At 33.2% G+C, this 21,476-nt stretch overlaps 1 protein-coding gene across 7 annotated transcripts in view; it reads left to right on the forward strand.

Annotated features, from left to right (window-relative positions):
• LOC115887091 (sodium/hydrogen exchanger 3) overlaps positions 1-21,476 on the forward strand; it is a 146,089-nt gene that overhangs the window by 18,786 nt on the left and 105,827 nt on the right. For all 7 annotated transcript variants that reach the window (XM_030906411.1, XM_030906412.1, XM_030906414.1 and 4 more), the window contains exons 3-4: positions 15,109-15,375; positions 19,090-19,543. In XM_030906411.1, coding sequence (XP_030762271.1) covers positions 15,109-15,375; positions 19,090-19,543 — 721 coding nt within the window. The remainder of the gene's footprint in view (positions 1-15,108; positions 15,376-19,089; positions 19,544-21,476) is intronic.

Here is a 21,476-nt window from a genome sequence, read left to right on the forward strand (position 1 = left end):
TAAAAAATATTCAGAAATTATTATTTCAAGGAATTTATTACGAGTAGAAAAAATATTGTGCTGGGTTGGCGTTGGTTTCTATGTAATTTGACAAATAAATAAAGCTGTCTCCTTAGTTGTCAGTTTTGAGTCAATATTTTTTAATTCTCCTTCGTGTCGATTGCTGATTGAATTGGAGCCAGAAATGGCTCAAAACGAAATAAGTAAATTACCAACAGATATTCAGGCTAAGGCGACAAACGCCATATCCAAACTACTTCCATTTAAATCCCGAATAACTTATGAACAGGAATACACAAATTTTCAAAAATGGAAGCAATTAAAAAACGTGCGAGAAGAAATAAAGTTTTTAACCTATCCTCGCTGTTAAAGTATCATTTAATCTACCCTTGCGATTAAAGTACTATTTATTTACTATTTTTGATAGATAGTTATAAGGCAATTTTAACAGTTGCTATCGAAAAAAATATTTAAAAGATAATTAAGGATAGATTGGCAAAATAGTGGGAGAAATTTAATATAATAAGCAATAGACAATTTGGATTCCAAAACAACAAAAGCCCACAAGATGCCATACACTGTCTAACAAAATAGATATATACCAGTCACTTGATGAGAGGAAACCTGCACTTTGTGTTTCCTGGACTTGTCGAAAGCTTTTAACACAGTAGACCATTCGCTGCTCCTAGAGACTTTAGAAAGAATCGGGGTTAGAGGTATTTCACTGAATTTATTTAAGCAATACCTCGAAAACCGAACACAAATAGTTCAGATTGGTGATTGTAGCAGTGAACAATTACCGGTCATCTGTGGTGTTCCGCAGGGCACTGTGTTGGGTCTGGTGTTTTTACTATTTATATAAAAGATTTGTTGAACCTGGATGTTGATGTTAGTGTCATAAGTTTTGCAGAACAAAGGCAGAAACAGAATTGAAAAAAAATCGTTAACTGATTAAACAATAAAAACTCACAATTAACTATGAAAATACTAAATTTGTGTCATTCTGTTCATACAGTAAGCATTTACCAAATTTCAAGACACTTACTCTCTCTCTCCAATCGTTCCTCATAGCTGAGGGTCGGGACTTCTATGAGAATACTTTTTATTTTATAAGATCTTTCCAAGCTAATCTGTCTTCTGCTCGATGGATAACTGAGTGTAGGGGTAGACCCGTTGTTTGTCTTACTTGATTGATCCATCTTGTTGGGGACCGACCTCTACATCTTTTTTCTTGGACATCACCAGTTATAATGATTTTTTCCATGTTGTCGACAAGTCTTCGAACAATGTGCCCAAAGTACTCGAGGATGCGTTTCAGACAGATAGCCGACAGTCTAGCTGACGTTTCAGACAGATAGCTCTGAGAGCTGTTCAAGGTATTCCCAGCCTACGTCTGTAGCACCACATTCTAAAGCTGTCATCATCCGCCTTTCCGATGGTTTAATGGTCCTGGATTCCAGTCCATAAAGAAATATTGAGAAGACAATTGTATGCAGCAAATTCTGTTTTGTGTGCATGGGTTGTTATCATTCTGCTCTGCCATATTCTTGTAAGACGCGTTGTGGCAGTTTTTTCTAACTGTATTCTGCGTCTAATTTCTATTTTACAATTGCCTTCGTCATTTATGTTTGATCCTAGATAAACAAAATCATGAACCACTTCGATACCATTAAGCTGGAACACTTACAATGACGTATAATAATGTGGTGATGAATATCCAGTCAAGTAACCAAAGGTTAAATATCTAGGAATGGTAACAGATGAGCATTTGAAGTGAAATTATTGTATAGAAAATATAGCTAATACGATAAGATCCATGTTTTATAAGTTCAAAATTGTATCATCTTTCAACGTTTAAAAATAATTTATTATTTGTTGATTGAAGCTCGATTGAACTATGGTATAATTGGATGGGGTGGGGTGACTGATGTATATTCTTAAGACAATGTTTTAAAATTACGACCATCAAGTTTGCTCAGCGGGATTCCAGGAATGCGGAGATGTTTTCTTTTTCATAAGATTTTAAGAAATATTTAGTTCGTTAGTTGGCATATTTATATTTTTTTCCACTCCTCAAGGTGATAATATTAAAATTTTAATGTCACTTATGAACTACATTGTTCAATATAATTGCTATACACTTTCAGTTCATAAATGTTTTCCGATGGTGTAACTTTACGGTATTTTGATTTCAATATGTAGGTGTTCTTTATTAGTTTTATTATTTTTATTTAATTTCTGCTTATAAAAAAGATACATTTCTTCATTTAGTCTCTTTTTCAGCTTTTTCAGCGATAGCAGGGCTTTTAAATGTGCATGATCTTTTGTAATTTTCTCATATTTAACCCAGAATATCTAATGGTATTCTTATGGATTAAATATAAGTTTGCCAACCGTCCTCTATTCCAGAGGACAGTCCTCTTTTTGATCCCACTGTCCTCTTTTCCCTCATGTATTGAAAAAGTCCTCTTTATACGTCCTCTTGTAGTCCTCTAACGCTTTAAGTAATTGTTAATCTGTGTTTTTTGCTACTTTTGTATACAAAAGAAAATGAAGAAATATTTATGTATGTACAATGTACAAGAAGTATTTGTGGAAGCGATGAACATGTTTAACTATTTTATGTTTATTTACTGTTAGCTTATGTTTTGAAAAAAAAAATTGAGTATAATTTAATAAGAAAGTAAGAAAACCCATTAATCGCATACCGTTTACCATTTTGGTAAATTCTAGACATTTGGGCGAGGTTTCAAAAAATGTTTCGCCTGTGCCTCTTTTTTACCCTCTCGTCCTTTATTTTTTATTTTGAAAGTTGGCAATCTAATTAAATTAGAGGTGCTGTCTAGGATTTTGGAACAAAAGGGTCATTTGTGCGACGCCAACGCTGTTGGTTTATTTTCGAAATATTTATGTGTTTGTGTAGGCTAATGTCCGAAATGTCTGGACCGATTTCAACTGGACCTTTATCCAGAGGTAGATGACTTTTCAGGGCGTAGCATACGCTTCTCTTCTCGCCATGGAAAAGTATTTTTGTTTCAACTTAACGTTGACAAACTTATAGTAACTCTTACTTTAGGAAGGTATTTACAAGCTCTATGAACTTAGTTTTGCTAAAGGTATTATCATTTACATCAATTTTCTAGTATATTGTGACATAACTTCCTTTAAAATCTTGTGTTCCATTTTTATGCGTTTTTTAGAATTTTAGCTTGATTTTTCACAAATTCATCTGACTTATTGGCATTTTAAATGATTTCTTTTATAAAGATATACCTGTAAACCTACCTGTATACCTGTAACAATGTGTGTCGCACTACTGCTTCCATCCCATCTGCGTTGCGAGAGATGGAATGGTACTGGGTTCGATCCCCAGCCAGTACAGTCGCTTTATTTATTTAAATAAATATATTTATTTATCTAAATAGAGCGACCAGCCAGCCGCCATGCCACCGCAAGGAAGGCAATGGGAAACCACCTTGAGTATATTTGCCTAGTCCAAACTCTCAAATAGTGCCGTTCGGATTCGGCGATAAACTGTAGGTCCCATGTACTTGTGAAACACTGATGACACACATCACAAGTACATACGAGAGGTAGTCGATACCGACGTATAGAGTATGATGTCACTGTAAGAAGAAGATACCTGTATCTATACTCCGTCTCACTAACCCATTAGTTCTGATGGAAAATGCCACTAATATATTATATCTAATATAAAATTCTCGTGTCACAGTTTTAGTTATCATACTCCTCCGAAACGGCTTAGCCGATTTTAATTAAAATATGGCTGACACCGAAAGACAAAAATGTACTACTAAACTTTTTGAGGTTATGCATATACAGGGTGGTCCGAGCTGTATTCCGGAAACTTCGGCAGCATATACTGCAGTTAAAAATAAGTAAAAAAGTTCGTATAAATGCTAATGCTAATGAAACTTCTACGCCCTCTATCTCCGAAACTAAGCATTTTAGGACATACATTTATAAGAACTTTTTTACTTATTTTTATCTGCAGAATATGCTGTCGGAGTTTCCGGAATACAATTCGGACCATCCTGTATAATATCGCCGACATGTACAGGGTGTCCCACTAAGAATAGCTCTCGGCTGTATCTCGCAAAGTATTAGCAGTAGAGGCTGCGGAAGAAAATATTTATTACTTAAGAGGCTATGAGAAATTGCTGGAAATTATTTTCAAGTTTGTAGAACGACCGCTAGGGGGCGCAACTGCAATAAAAAATAAGAAAATGAAGTTTTTACACCATTTTGCCTAGATAAGGTGTACTATAAGTAATAGCTTTATAATCATCAGTAAATTTTGAATATTTTTTGTTAGAGCCATTTTACCCTATCTACCAGAATAAAGTTTTGGGGGAAGGTTAGATCTATTTTTATTTAAATATTAATAACTCTTGACTGGATGATCAGAATCCAACAAGCGAGGGCTCGTTTAAAAGAGCGTTTCCTACTCTATATTGTGCCATATAAACAATAATAATAAACTTTTGAACGTAGACGCTAGGGGGCGTTGTCTTACAATTTAACAAACATTGCGCGTTTTTTCAAAAAAATTAAATACGATAGTATGTGTTATTTTAGCTGGTAGTAAAGAGTAGTATAAGCTTAAAAAGTCAGCGAAAACCGCATCTTGATATCTTCTTTCAAACCGAAGATATTAGCAAAAATATAATAAATACCAAAAAACAAGCCCTTAATTACCTTATTTTTACAACACGGTATCAGTAGCCCTCTGGATTATGCCCATTCCAACAAAAAAATAAGATAGAAACAGTTTATTTTAAAATCGACTCGAAATACCAGAATACCATAATACCAGAGGTATTAATATCTAATAATTAAAATATTAATAACAGTGAACAAGAAACGATGATTCAGTGAAGTCATGGTAGGCTTTGGAAAAAAGTTGCTTTTCACGTAATAGTATAAACGTCAAACTGTTATTAGATCAACATTTTGATAAAAAATAAAATTTTGAAATAGCTCTCGGCTGTATCTCGGAAAGTATTAGCCGCAGCGGCTGCGGAAACAAATATTTATAACTAAAGAGGCTATGGGAAATTGCTGGAAATTATTATCAAGTTTATAGAATGACCGCTAGGGGGAGCAAAAGCAACAAAAAATAAGAAAATGGAGTTTTTACACAATTTTGCCTAGATAAGGTGTACTATAAGTAACAGCTTCATAATCTTCAGTAAATTTTGAATATTTTTTGTCATTTTCCCCTATCTACCAAAATAAAGTGGTGGGGGGAGGTTAGATCTGCTTTTATTTGAATATTAATAACTGGATTGGATGATCGGAATCCAACAAGCGAGGGCTCGTTTAAAAGAGCGTTTCTTACTCTATATTGTAACATATAAACAATAATAATAAGCTATTGAACGTAGACGCTAGCGGGCGCTTTCTTAGAATTTAACAAACATAGCGCGTTTTTTCAAAAAAATTAAATACGATAGTATGTGTTATTTTCGCTGGTAGTAAAGAGTAGTATAAGCTTAAAAAGTCAGCGATAACCGCATCTTGATATCTTCTTTCAAACCGAAGATATTAGCAAAATGATAATAAATACCAAAAAATAAGCCCTTAATTACCTTATTTTTACAACACTTTAAACTTTAAAAATAAGATAGAAACAGTTAGTTCATTTTAACATACCCAAATATCATAAAATCAGTTGTATTAATATCTAATAATTAAGATATTAATAATAGTGAACAAGAAACGATATGATTCAGTGACGTCATGGTAGGCTTTGGAAAAAAGTTGCTTTTGGCGTAATAGTATAAACGTCAAATTGTTATTAGATCAACATTTTGATAGTCTTACAAGCTTTTTTTATCTTTTGATTGCTTTTTCAAAATGCCAACAACTTCAACTACTTCAAATAATAAAGCATTTAAAAGATAAAAAAACGCTGCTAAGACTATCAAAATGTTGATCTAATAACAATTTGACGTTTATACTACTACGCGAAAAGCAACTTTTTTCCAAAGCCTACCATGACATCAATTTTCCGTAAGCCCTACGACTAATACTTTCCGAGATACAGCCGAGAGCTATTCTTAGTGGGACACCCCGGTACATACAGTGTTTCACCACCATCGCTAAACCACTAACCAAACATACCGAAGGAAAAAAGCGTTCCTCTCGGAACTTATATTGTGACCAAAGACATTATAAATATAGACCGCACATCTCATTCATAAATACTCGTTGGTAGTGTATCAAACATTCCAATGTGTCAAACAAGGACAGAAGAGACAGAGAAGTCTAAAATTTCCGACCCCGGCAACTAGGCGCATTTGGATTGTTCTAATGGCCAGTGGCGTATCGTTTTTTGGAACGAATTTAATTAGTAAAGTAAAAGTAAAGTAATTAGTAAAATGTTTACTCCATATTAATATACTACATTAACACTTTTTCGTCAGATGAGTTTTGTTATAAGGTCTAATATAATAATATAATGAATATCCCACATATACTTATGTTGAAACGTTAGTAGGTAGTTTTCGAAAATCGCTCCAACGTCGATTTTCAATTTAAACTTTCAGTTAATTCTATATAAACTTTCAGTTACTTTTGAATATTTACAGGGTGACTCAGGCTACCGAAACAGTTCTATATTAGGTTTGTGGTTGGTGACTTTTCTTTCAATTTTTTTTTTCAGAATATGGAGGCAATGGTAAAGCACATTTTAGACATTTTTGTAAACATAGGTGGCCGGAACATATTTTCAAACTAAAGTTGTAGATTTGCCATTAAATTTCCATTCCAGAAATACCTAGGGTTGCCACCTGTCTTTTTTTGAAAAGGACAGTCCTTTTTTGGCATAACGTGTCCTTTTGACTTTTTTTGACTTAAAAATTCATTTTTATTTACGTATTTTTACTGAGAAAATTACCTACAGCAAACAGAAATATTATTTTCGTCCAAATTTAATTAGAGATGTTATAAAACTTAAAAATAATTTTTTCTTCTTTAGAATAGGCAACATTATTTAGAACTTCCCGTTTAATCTCAAATGATAATTTAGGTTTTAGTTTTACCTTTTTTGATCTTAAAAAGAACTTTTTAAAATTAGTAATTAGTAACGATTTAGTTAGTTCGCAATCGATAGCTTCCTGAAAAGTACTGTGTAATAGTTGTTTAATCTTGTATTATTAATAACTTCCTATACCTAAAATCAATATTTAATGAGAAAATTGTGTTTTTTTGAAAATATAAGACAAGATTTGACTCTTTCGGTCTTCTTCTTGTATTATGATGGCTCTGATACGAGGCAATTACCTTTTAGTCTCTCAATAGAAGGCATTTATCATTAAAAGTATCAAATCTGTGTGCTACAGTATGGGATTTCTGTCGCATAATAATATTACGTTTATTTACAAATCCATTACTTTTAAAGGTAGCTTCATCAGACAATCAAATTTTAGTTAAATGTCCCAATCTTCATGAACTGTATTAAGCATATGTATTGCGGTTTGAATCACCCGAGAATCACCCTGTATGTTGACAAAAATATTTTGAAAATGTGCGTTACAATGGCCCCCATCTTATGTAAAAAATTGAAATAAAAATTACAAACCAAAAACGTAATAGGTAAAAAGCTTTTTTGGAGGCCTGGGTCACTCTGTATATAGGTATGTATAAAACTAGTAGCTTAAGAATTATTTACAGTTCGTCCCATTCTAAAAAAAAGGTAAACACACCGTACAAATAACTCTAGGAAGAGGTATTTGTACGGTGGTAAAAAATTGTTTAAACGAGGCCGAAGGGGCAGATATAATAATGCAATAAAATGTAAAAAAGGGCGGGAAAACACCTTTGTTTATTTGTTGAGCAAAATTCCTTTAGAATATCGTATATAATGACCAAAATATGACGCAATTTTAAGAAAAAAAATGTCACTTTCTGGCTTATAATAAAGTTTCAAATGCAACGTTTATATTCAAATTTGTTATGATCTACAACAGTTAAGTAGTAATTGAGACGAATTATAATTCAATTACCGGCTACTACGTTCTTGGTTTAGTAGCTCAAAATTCAACAAATATAATTAGAAATTATTTTAATTGTGAGAGGCTTCCTTGTGGGACGCCTATGTCCGGCGATTACGGCGCGGCGGAAACAATACCTACCTGTGAAAAGACAAATTCGGGTAATTTGAGCTTATTTTTCCACACATTTGACACTGTCGTACCATATTGAAAATTCGCAGATTCAAAAGTACGTTAAAAAAAAGCAAAAACTACTGAAAAAAATTCACAGTCCTTTACAAAGATGCAACCGGGGGGGCATTGAAAATGATGAATAAAAACGTAAAAATATGATTAGTGTTAATATGAGTGTATTACATACATATGTTTAAATAACGAACTTAACAAAAAACAACAGATTTAAAGATTCACTGAAAAAGTAGTAGTGTTAACATTAAATAAAACATTATCAATAATAATAATGCGATCGCACCTATCCGTAAAACAAGCAAGCAAAATAACCTCGAAAAAAACAAAATAACATACAAAACATCAGGTTAACATGATGACAGATCATGATCAATGACAGATAAAGAATGCTTAGGTACGGAAAGTTACGCTTTACGATATAAATTTTTAACTGTTAAAGGCAAACCCCATTTAAACACAAAACTTTTTAATACCTATTACTGTATCTAAAAGACTTTTTTTAAACTATACTAAATTCTTAGCCACGCTTCTGTTTTTCTTGGCTGTTGTGCGTCACGTCATAGATTAACAGGCCCACGTTTGCACCACAAGGCGATGCTGCAGACCACTAGGTAGACCGGTCGTAGAAATTTATGTTATACAACTTGTAGTCAATCTACACAAATATCATCAAAAACTTTTTTTCTTTTAAAATGTGTTCAGATTTTGTAAAAAGTATAAGTCAAAATCGCAAAACTTAAATTTGATATTAGTTTCTTAGTTTTTAACTAATATAGTGGCGAATTGCAAAAATTCCTTTTCAATTAAAATTAATGAGTTAAATAAAATAATTTAATAAATTACTAGCTTTTTCTCGCAACTACGTTCGCGTTACACCTCGAATCGTTTATGCATTGATTTAAATGATTTTTTACTTCTTTATAGAGAGCTAGTGAACATATAGATGTTTTTTATTTTTCATCTTTTTTTTATTTATTAAGAGCACTAATACTCTCTTTATAGGTTATTTTTTATTCTTTGAAGGATAATTGAGGAAGATATATTTCGTTATGATGTCACTAAATAAACCCTTGTATAAAATTTTATACTGTCTGGTTTATAATGTTATAGTATTGCATTTTCGTACAGCAAACTTTCATTCCCTATTTTACTCCCTAAGGGTATAAATTTCATAAATTCGCTTTACCTTTGTGCCAATTTTTATGTGTATAATCCAGACGTCACCAAGTTTTATATAAATTTTTACTAACTTTACCCATTTGGTTGATGAATTTCAAAAATTTCTTCTAATTCTTTTTGTAGGATTTCATTCTTCTAGACGAAATAGTAAGGAATTTTCATACAACAAACTGTTCCGAGATAATTTTACTCTCTAAGAGGATGAATTTCCTAAAATCGCTTTGTGTAGCTAATTCACTAATGTCGTTTAAACGAACCTTTGTGCTAATATTTATGTATCTAAAGCTGGCGGCATCAACTCACTCTAAAATATCTAAAAACGTAATATATAATCTAACTGACACACCACTGACAATGACAACTAATTTATTTCTGGAGGTATTGTGTGTAGGTGTTTTCAGGTATGTTTTAGTATTTAGTCGTTTTACACAAAGAAATAGCCATTAAGCACTATAAAAATACTTCATAACAAATCTACACATATATACCTTTCATTTAAAAAAAGAATCATCAAGATTGGTAAAGCGCTTTCGGCGGGATGGATGCAACAAAAAAACCCTTTGAGCTTTTATATATGTATGGACTAATTATTTTTCCAACATATTTTACTTTGCAAATTTTTATAATATTCAGACTCGCCAATATCGTACTCCACCGTGTCCAGCCTGTTTAGCCAAACGTAGGCCGATTCCTCTTCGGCGGCGTCGTGACCCTGGCCGAAGGAAGAGTCTTGAAGACGCTCATCCGCGCATAGGAATAAGTTGACTGCGTAGCGTATTGCGTATTAATCGATTCTGAAACTTTCTATCTCGTGTATAACATGTTACGCAAGTTTATTATTTTAATCTCGATTTTAATAGATAAATGTGTGAAATGCCACCTGAATATCTTCCGCCATGACATGTTTTTACTTTTTTGTTATGGTAAAGTGATTTGTATAAACTTTATTCAATAACGTATATTTTCCTCCATTTGTGATTTTTTAATTTTAAGCGAAAATTAAGTATAACATTTTAGGAAAAAGAAACACTGTAATATTTAAAAGAATAAGAAGAAATTAGTCTTATTTTGAAAGGAAAATATAGAAAAAACTCTTTCTATAGAAAAAGTCTTTATACTAACCAGAATCCGGTGACATATACGCGGTCTCACCGGAAACATTACTTATTACTTCGCATAACTTGAAGAATATCTACTTTTAATAATGAACACTTCAGAAATACACCAGTAAAAACATTTATTATTTGAGATTAAAACTCGAATTAAATTATAAATATTAGTTACCTATGTTGTTATAGCTTTTATAGGCCTGTTTAACGACTTAATAAGTTACCTAGCGAAAAAATCTGTGCGCGTACCTACCACTATTGTTACAGGTTAATTCGTTAAAGAAATATGTTACACAAGTTAAAAACGCTAAAATTTTAATGGTATTACTTGTGCATTATTGGCCTTATAATGTAATTTGTTGGAATTATATCTTCTTTAAATATAATTAGACTTTTTAACGACTTTTAAGTTACCTAGGAAAAAATCTGTGCACGTACCTACCAGTATTGTTACAGGTTAATTCGTGAAACAAATGTGTTACATATTATTCGTGGTATTAGTGGTATTATATTGGAATCAGCTTGGCATTAGTGGGGCATTATATGAGAAATTTTGGTATTTAATTTGTATTTTTGGCATTACTTTGGCATTAGTATACAGACATTTGTCAGCGGTTTACTCCTTGTAGATAATCAAAAAGTTTTTTGATAAAATTTGCTTTTCATGTCAGATCATTTCTATGAAAAATTACATTAGATTTTTATTAAAGACGCTGGGTAATTAAAACATTGACTAATAAACCTTGTCCACTTTAAATACGGGGTCACGAAATATCCTCCTTGGAGTGTTTGGGTTAAGGGGTGTATAATAAATTAATCGTTGTTTTATAATAAAAACCATAAAACATTTATTTGTGAGTAAAATAATGCAATGGTTGGATATCTCTCCTTTATAATTCGGTGACTAAAAATACACTAAAATAATTAGAAAAAAAATCTTGTACTTATTTAGTAATTACGTCAATATTAATTAATTGACTTTCTAGTCTATTTTATTTTATGTACAAATATATTATTAAATTTTAAGCATTAAGTAATAAAACACTTTGTGCCCTCTTATATCGTAAAAGGTTACGAAATATACTCCTGGTTACACCCCTTACAGAAAACAGTGTAAGGGGTGTAAATAAATTGTATAATCACTGTTTTTTATAATAAAAACTATAAAATATTTCTTATTTGTGAGATTAAAAAAACAAAACAATGCATTGGTTAAAATAAGTACATTCAATACTGTTTTCAATTGTTAATTCAATAATGTGTTATAACATAATATAGCCATTACTATTATACTATTATTATTAAAATAATATGTGTGTAACATATTTCTTTAACGAATTAACCTGTAACAGACATTTATATGCCCAGTATATTTTTGTTTAACAAACCAATCAGGAAAAATCCAAAACCTACCGTTATAGGAGGTATAAGACGATTAAACTTATATAATGACAACTACTTATCGGATAACAAATTAATTACTACTGTCAGCTAGTTCAGCTACTGTCTAGGTAGAATTTACCTAGAGTACCTACACCTACCTATGATGATGTAGGTAGATTAAAGCTTATTTTGACGTTACCTCTCACTTCGGTGTCACAAGCTGAATTTTTCAGGGATGGAAGTACAGTACATCACAGTACATGATATGGGGACCCTTATTCCGAAAGTAGTACAAAATTAAACAGGGTAAAAAGGCACTATCATCAAAAATCGATATATTAATACCACCGTATAGAGAAAACAAATACTTATTTTTTGATCCAGTACAGAATAAAGTCTTCGTAGGGAGTAATTTTTTATAATTATTTACAAAAAAACATTTCCATTAGCGCTTATGACCAAAAAAAAACTTTAAACATGAATAATCATTTCAATCATGCGAAAATTTGGTTTAAAAATAGAGATTTTTTTTTAATATAACTTTCATTTAACGAAAAACGAAGGCCTAAATGAAAAAAAGAAACAATTTAAAAGTTTCGCTCATGTCTTGACAAGGTATCAAAGCAAACCCATATATTTTTTGCTTTTAAACTAATAAAGATATATCAATAAACAATTAGCGATGTAATGGTTTTTGCGCGCGCTGGCCGACTGCCGCCGCTGCGCCGAGATTTCCTATACCCTTGTATATATGACGTCATGGTGTGGCAAATGTAGCATTTTAATTCGATTTGGGCTCCCTTATATAGGATAACAGAAACATTTTCAATGTTAACACTGAAAAGTTCACTTCGGACTTGATTCCGACTTCAAACACACCGTAAGCTAAACGTAGTTGTGGTAGTACGCTATAACGGACTAGTGGCCGTCGCGAGGGGTGGTGGGACGGACGGCTCATTTCATTCTGGAAGACTAGCAGCGATGTTGCCAATACTTCTAGACGTTTCAGCACATTAAACAGTAAATATGTCCTTTAATAGTAACGCCAATATCCTCTGATTAATAACATATTATTACGCATGCTTCTTTAAAAGTAAACTATTAATTTAATTAAGAAATTGAGATTTATTGATATCCGTACTGCAAATCATACTAAGTAGATAGGCGCAAATTTGAGATGTGGCAATGTCGCCTTCTCTATCGGTTTTTACAGTACGTAGTGAACCTCCGATTGTTTGATCGGGTTAAAATGCAAAATGTGATATCTGTTCTTCCTAAATCTATGATTGTGACAAAGTCTTTCAAAGGTTAGAAAAAGTCCTCATTAGTGCGCCAATACTTAGCTACACTATTGATAATGCAAACGTTTTGTTAATTCTCTTAATTGTTCCATTGTAGTAAAAATGTACCACGTGTATTAAAAAATAAATTTCCTATTTTGATTTTCTAAAACTTTGATCTTTAGATCTTTGGAGCATATAGAGTTACTCCAATTAAAACAGTTACCAAAGCAGCAACTTCAAAGCTCCAAAAGCTTCCCCAATATCTACACATATTTCCCAGTATCAAAATAATACATGTCACAAACCTCTCGAGGATAATTGGCAACGAGCAATTATAATAAAGTTTCTTGACTGGTTGGCGAAGTTTCTTTTGTGTTGGGAATATAACGAGCTCAATAAGTATTAGACATTAGACATTTCGAACATAACATACACCATCGAATATTAATTTTAAAGAGCTTTTATCATTATGAGAATGCGAGGCAAACAAATTTTATTGTGTCTAGACTGCAAATAAAACTTTGTAAATTGGAAAAATTGGTTAAACTCGTTGAACTTTCCTTCGATATAAAAAAATAATCGTTTTCAAGAGAAAAATAAATGTTTGAGAATGTTTTTGTTTATTCTAAAAAATAGTTATATATAAGGCGTGTAACTATATGCAAAGATTAATATAATTATATGGCAGCCACAAAGTGTGAAATTTGCCTAACGGACAAAAAAATGCTTAACGTTCCGTCGTCGGAAACAAAAAAAAAATACAAAGAACAAAGAAAAAAAAAAGCTATTTAAAATATTTTAAATAGTTGCTATTTTAAAATATCTACACATTAACCGTAACATATATATGATCATGCAACAGCATCTGTGTCGCTATATGAAAACTGTTCAACAGCATCTCTGTCGCTACATGAAATTGTTCTTAGCATTATTAGAATATATATTCAAAAGACTAAACTGGGTAGGAAATGGACACAAATATTAAAACGGGGAAATGCTCAATGCTCAGCAGAGACTGACGAAAAAGTCCATAAGAAGAATCCGTGTAGCCAAACGTGCTATGGAAAGAGCAATACTTGGTATATCTCTAAGAGATAAGATACCAGTACAGTTATAAAACAGAGCACACGAGATGATAATATATATCTGCTTAAAAAACTCAAATGGAACTGGGCTGGGCATATTGGCAGAAGAACGGACGATAGATGGACCAAGCTAATAGTAGAATAACGGCCAAGACAGGATACTCTCAGAAGCAGAGGCAGATCTCCGACAAGATGGTCAGATGACTTAAATGATATTTAGAGGAAACTGAATCCAAGTGGCACAAGACCGAGAAGAGTGGAAATATTTGATGAAGGCCTACATCCAGCAGCAGACACTTCAGGCTGGTTAATGATGATGATGAATTCCTCTAGTTCAATCAAGTTTTTAAAATTATAATTGGATTCTAAAATTTATTTCTGTGTTATATTGCCCTTAAGTAACTATCTTTTTTTTGCAATACAAACTGTGAACGAATGAACTGCGCGAACAGTCACCAGAGGCACTATGGGTCATTGAAAGTAAATATCAATTATTGTTAACGTATGGTGCCGCATTTGTCGTTTATTTGAATTTTTGATTTTAGAAAGTCATAGATTTATAATAAATGTATTTGCTAAAAACTAAACTGTTCTTGAATAGTTGCATTTAGATATTTTAAACATTATTTTTTGCTTTGTGTTTTTTGCTATTAACGAGGATATACCTCCTAAAGCTTTAAACATTTTGACATCAAACCACTGACAAGCTGGTTTCCATTTGGAGTCAACGCAGTGGTATTTACAAAAATTAGATTTTTTATTTTGTAGATTTCTTTTCCAATGGCGAAAAAACCAGACATGATTTATATATAAAATATTATTATTCCATTGCTGTTGTTCTAATTCATGTACATTTTTTCAGGTTTCCACATGGCACCAAAACTCAGCGCCAGGTTTCCAGAATCTTGTTTGCTGATTTTCGTGGGTGTGGCGATCGGCGTTGTGTTGGTGCATATTACTGACTCAGTACACATGTCACCGCTTACTCCGGACACCTTCTTCTTCTACATGTTGCCGCCTATCATTCTGGACGCGGGATACTTCATGCCCAACAGGTTGTTCTTCGACCACTTGGGCACCATTTTGTTATTTGCTGTTATAGGAACTATTTTTAATACATTACTTATAGGTAAGTTAAATATCTTTCTTGCCAAAAATGTTTTGAATGTTTAGAATCCAACAAGTTTAATTTTTTTAATTGTAAATAAAGTTGTTTATGGCATCAAAATATGTAAGATACCCTTGGGAAATGCCCAAACTGGTTTCGAGTTTCTACTTCAAATCTGCTCATAAATAAATTAAACAAACATCATGAGATGGACCCGCCTATTCACAAAAAATAAATATATTTCACTATGTCAAAAACATTCAGTTTTAAGACACTCTGTATACGTAAATAATTATTATTGATTTTTAAAATATTTATAAACAAATCAGGGAGAGGTAAATAAAGGAAAAGATCGAGAGGATGAATGTAGAATGTATAGGGAGGGGAGTTAATCACTGCAACCTTACATATCTATTGTGTGTTCCTTTTTCTTGAGTTATAACGAGTTATGACTCATCATATAGTCTCAGCGCTTTAACAAAAGCCTGTATCTGACACTGAGGCCAGCTCCCCATCCTCGACATCAGCCGTACTAAAATTAATGGAACGAACGGTCGTCGTCTCGGCGCACTCAGTGATAAGGTGTTCTGGTGTTTCCCAATTTACCCCACATGATCTGCGTTCTCCGTTTTTTCTCAGCTTCAGCCTACTGAGGTGTTCGTTGAGGAGACAGTGTCCTGTCAGAAACCCCGTGAAAATCTGAAGATTGTTTTTACTTAAATCAAGGAAAATCTTTGATTTTACTCGGTCGTAAGTTCTGAGGAACTTTTTCGAGTGTCTTAGACCGTTGCATTCGAGGACTCCCATTCTAGGTTACGGATGGAGTCTTCCAGGTTCTTCAGTTCCGCTTTTAGATGGTTTCCGCTTGAAAAAGCAACTAAAAGCGGAACTACAAACCATAACCCTCGTACGTCGAAAAAAAGGGTACAGATTTTGATTAGAGCTAGATTTAGAACTGTTATATGTTGTGTTGGTATATTGTAGTCAGGTAATGTGATTGTGCTAGTTGTAATAGCACAGACCAAGCACAATACATATTAAGGCTAAATTATTGACCTATCTGATGCTAACAATCAAGATCTTATATATCAAAATACCTTAGGCAGCAGACTTGCATGATTTTATTATAAGTACCGAATCTATAATAGACACCTACTATAATACTTATATATTATTCTGATTCAATAAAGAAGAAGATTGTATCATAATGAATATTCTAATATGAAATAAGTGTATGAAGGTGATTAAATTCATTCAATAGTCAAATTGTCATCGGTAGATATGCCAATGCAACAATGATTAGAATGGTCACCAATGGAATCAGTGCTGCGAGAATTGTCAGATCAGGGGCTTGGCACACCTTCAAATAAGAAATACCAGTCCTCCAACTCCATGAGGCCATAAAACGAATTGGAAGAGAGAAACGTTTGCTCAGCAGTTAAAAGACTATACCATAACTTGGTATACTAATGCTTCTAAAACCAATGCAGGAACAGAAGTCGAAGTATTTGGGCCGAGAATACTCCGAACCAATAGCTACCTACTCTAGTATCCTACAGGATTACCTTAGATAGGAACTATAGGAAACAAGAAATCTTATCTGATAGTCAAGCGGCGTTAAAAGCGATCAACTTAGTATCAATCAATTCGAAACTGGTCAAAGAATGCATAGAGAAGTTGAACAAATTAGGCAAAAAATACAAATTCCTAGTAATCTGGGTGCCAGTTCACCAAGGGCTAGAAGGTAATAAGAAAGCAAATGATCTAGATAGAAAAGGAGCGAACACTCCACTAACTCGACCAGAACCGTTCTGCTTCCTAAGTGGAAGGTGGTTCCTATTCTCGCTCTAATACATTTTAAATATCGGCTCCGCATCTCTTTTCCGAATAAAAATATTCTGACGCGATCGTAATTTACAGGGTGTTTTAAAAAACATGTGCCATCTCTCGTAGGGAGATTCTTCAGTTAAAAAAATATATATTTACAGGGTGTTAAAATCTTAATATTTTTTCGATTTATTATAACTTTCTTCCAAATACTTTTAGCGTTTCAAAAATTTGAGGGTTTCAAATTTCCATTGAGGGTAAAAGTTACTATAAATGCGACATATTTTAATGCTAAAAAAGTGTCGACATATTCACCAGGGACGTGCATATGGGTTATCACTGGAATATTTTTCTAAAAAAAGCATGTACGCCACTGATTTTTTTTTTCTTGTTAGCGAAATAGTGTGAGCAGTTTAATGCCGGTTAAAAGTTTTTTCTTGATATTTTGTCGATTTCGGCCTGCTTGATGACTTAAAGGCAATTTTAATCATTTGCTCCAGTAGCCTAATAGCAACCTTTAAAAAAATAATATCATTAAATTGCTAAAGTTTTAAACAAGTATTTATTGATTGCTCATCATAAAATATAAATAAAAGTTCCTATACAAATGGATATGGAATGCATAGTTTTAGAGTTATAGGATGTTAAAACTTTTTAAAATTAGGTTTTTTGTAATTATCTTAAATACATAAATGTAGGTTGAACTAATAATAATAATAACTAATAGTAATAATGTTTAATAATAAAGTAGGTAAAATATATAATTAATAATTATATTTTTATTTTTATTTTGTTAAATGTGATTAAAAAATTGCGTTTATCTCATCAAGGAGGCCGAATTCTACAAAATTGTAAGAGATAACTTGTAATTGGCATTAAACGCACTACACCATTTTGATACCAAAAGAAAAAAAGTCAGTGGCGCACATGTTATTTTTTTGAAAAATATTCCAATGAAAACCCATATGCGCGTCCCTGATGAATTTATCGACACTTTTTTAACATTAAAATATGTAGCATTTATAGTTACTTTTACCCTCAAAATTCGAAGTAGTAAAATTACTTGGAAGAAAATTATATTACATCGAAAGATTATTAAGATTTTAACACCCTGTAGCTACAAAACAAAGCAGCAACGGACCTATGTAAATATGAAAAATAAATCTTAATTTTACATGAGGAATCTCCCCACGAGAGTTGGCACATGTTTTTTGAAACACCCTGTATATTTATGTCTCAATCTGAATATACAGGGTCGCTGAAATGTATGGAAATGGTCGATTGTTAGGTAAAATATAAGAGGTACCGCAAAAAGTTAAATATAAAAGTTATAGGATTTTTAAATATCCTAAATTAAACAATTTCCGAATCATGAAGTTCTGATTTTGAAATGTTAAACAAAAATTTTGTAATTTCCAGATTTGATATAATCTAATTTTATGCATCTATAAATGCTAACTGAAAACTAATGTCAAATATTATTAAGTATCAAAATTTCCGCAGAATGGCATCGTTAAATGAAACCGAACACATTTAAATTAATTATTTATTTATTTTTTTTTTAAATTAATTATCGAATTAAGTGATATTTTCAAAAGTCAATAACTCGGAAATGGTTGACTTGAGGTACATTGTGTGTATCTCGATTTTTGCTTAGAATTGAAGAAAGAACCGAAATATGCAGTAGTATACAGTGGGTTCCACTAAAAAAAATGAAACTTTTATGTGCCACAACTTCATGACCGACCCTGTATACTAAAATTTATTACCTGCTAATAGATATTTAAAAACCCTATAACTTTTATATTTAACTTTTTGCGGTATCTCTTATATTTTACCTAACAATCAAGCGTTCCCATACACATCAGCGACCCTGTATATTTATGTGTTTCTTTCCTTTTGTTCCAGGTGCTTCCTTATGGGCAGTAGGACTTACAGGCCTGTACTCCTGTGATACCCCCTTACTCGACATGTTTCTCTTCGGCTCCCTGATTTCGGCCGTGGACCCGGTGGCCGTGCTCGCCGTCTTCGAAGAGATCCAGGTCAACGAGATCCTGTACATAGTCGTTTTCGGCGAATCGCTGCTCAACGATGCCGTCACCGTGGTGCTGTACCACCTGTTCGAATCGTACACCGAGATGGGGCTGAACAATATCCTAGCCACGGACATACTGTCCGGCTTCCTGAACTTTTTCGTGGTGGCGCTGGGTGGTACGGTGATCGGGGTGATTTGGGGCTTCGCCACCGCGCTGGTGACCCGGTTCACGAACGAAGTGCGCGTCATCGAGCCGATCTTCATATTCGTGATGGCGTATTTGGCCTACCTCAATGCAGAAATATTTCACATGTCTGGAATTTTAGCGTAAGTATACATTCTTATTCTTAAATTATTGTTTCTATAGACGGTTTCTGTATCATCGAGAAAAATAGTTATTTAAAGGGTTTGCCGAAAAAGACTGGTAAATATTTCAGTGGCGGCTCGTGAATATATAGGAAGGTGAGGCTACATGAGGTTAATAATTTTGTTTTAATACCAATACATTTTCTCACTGATGAAGCATTTGTAAAATCGGTATTTTTGGGGCTTACTCAACTGGGTCTCACAATGCAAATTCACCTCAAATATCCATTTAGTTGGTCATTGGCAAGCACTCTCTCATTGTACATGAAAATAACAAAACAAACATTTACTGATCTGGATAAAATTGATAGTTAAATAGTAAGACTCACCCGGGGGTACTCCGCCCCCTAGCCACTGACATCACTGATATTCTATTAAATATATCCCATTCCACATCTTCCATCTAATTCAAATATTATTCGGATCTATTGGTTAAAAATCTTCAACAACTAGCTAGTGTCACCTGAAATAGTATAGGGGCTTCCCCCGGACGCAATTCTGCCGCTAAACAGATTCGCATCCCAATCGAATAAGCTATTTGGGTGGCTCACCATCCCAACGCCGCATCGTCAATCGAGAAGACATTATGGAGACCTCAAACTCTCAAGACCAACTCGAAGGCAAGACGTCACAGAGGTTTTCTTACCGTGGTCAAACGACCCCGTTGGCTTACAGTCAAACGACTTGCAACTATATTAGTCAAAAGACTCGCAACCTCCATTTGTCAGCTCTCTGACAAAACACAACACTACACAGCCGGCCGGCCTATCAACAACTGACTGACCTGCCGCCTGCCGAGCTAAGCCTCCTCTTACATCACAATTTTACCTGATCAAATATTTACATCGCTTGCCAATGAATCATACTGTTTTCTCTAAACGACTTTCAAATAGAGTGTTTTAGCATTACCAAATAAATAAATAGAGAGTTTCCGAAGGAATGCATATTGTTTATTAGAATAGTGAATAAATAAAAGCATTATTATGACGAACTTATTTTCCAAGTTTTACACATTATTCTGCGACGCGTTATCCTGTTTTTAATGGTACCAAACCTATTGGATTTAGTACCAAGATATTTGAAAACTTCTTAAATACCTATTGTCTACCTTGCTTTTTATCGTTAAATATTGCGGAAATTTTTGACTCCTTAATATTTATTTGTATTTTTTCAGTTCCATTTCATCTTAAGCCGGTCCCACACGATGTGGCAAACACCTTCCAACATTGAACACCTGGATATTTGCCACATCGTGTGGGAGACAAACTTGCCGAATATATTGTATAAAATTGTCGAGAACTGTGCCAAGTGTTTGCTCCAACGCATCGTGTAGGACCGACTTAACCGTTATAAATAGGATCCATTTTAAACAAAACACTAAAATTCAACTCCTCTTCAGTACTTTAAAATAAATAAAATAAATCTTACCGGCGAAGAAAAGCCTAACTTTCAAATTTAAACTATATTTGTTGTGTTGAATTTGAAAAAAAATGCTAAAATTCCACCGTACATGTTTGTAATCGAGTTAAAAATACTGTGTTAACTCTAAGTTAAACTGGGATTAAATAAAAAAAACTAGATAAAGGTCTACCCTCAGAGGCCTACCCTAACGAGCCGCCACTGAAATATTTCTGGAAATATGCTTACCGAATTAAGTTACATAAACGTGTCGCATAAACTAGCATTTATAGTGGCAGATACGTAACTGCTACTATCAAAGCCACTACAAAGTGGGCGGTATATTCGTAGCTGATAAGTAACTGTGACCACAATGGGGAAAGATTTTGAGTAGCCGGGTAGTGTCTTGGGTAGTTTTTGCCACTAAAAGAGTTACTATGATGTGTTACTATAAAGTAGCCTACTGGCAGAGATAACTACGAGATGCCCAAGTCAA

The sequence above is a fragment of the Sitophilus oryzae genome, unplaced genomic scaffold (genome assembly GCF_002938485.1).
Source record: "Sitophilus oryzae breed Bouriz unplaced genomic scaffold, Soryzae_2.0 scaffold_551_pilon_pilon, whole genome shotgun sequence".
Taxonomy (NCBI): Eukaryota; Metazoa; Arthropoda; class Insecta; order Coleoptera; family Curculionidae; genus Sitophilus; species Sitophilus oryzae.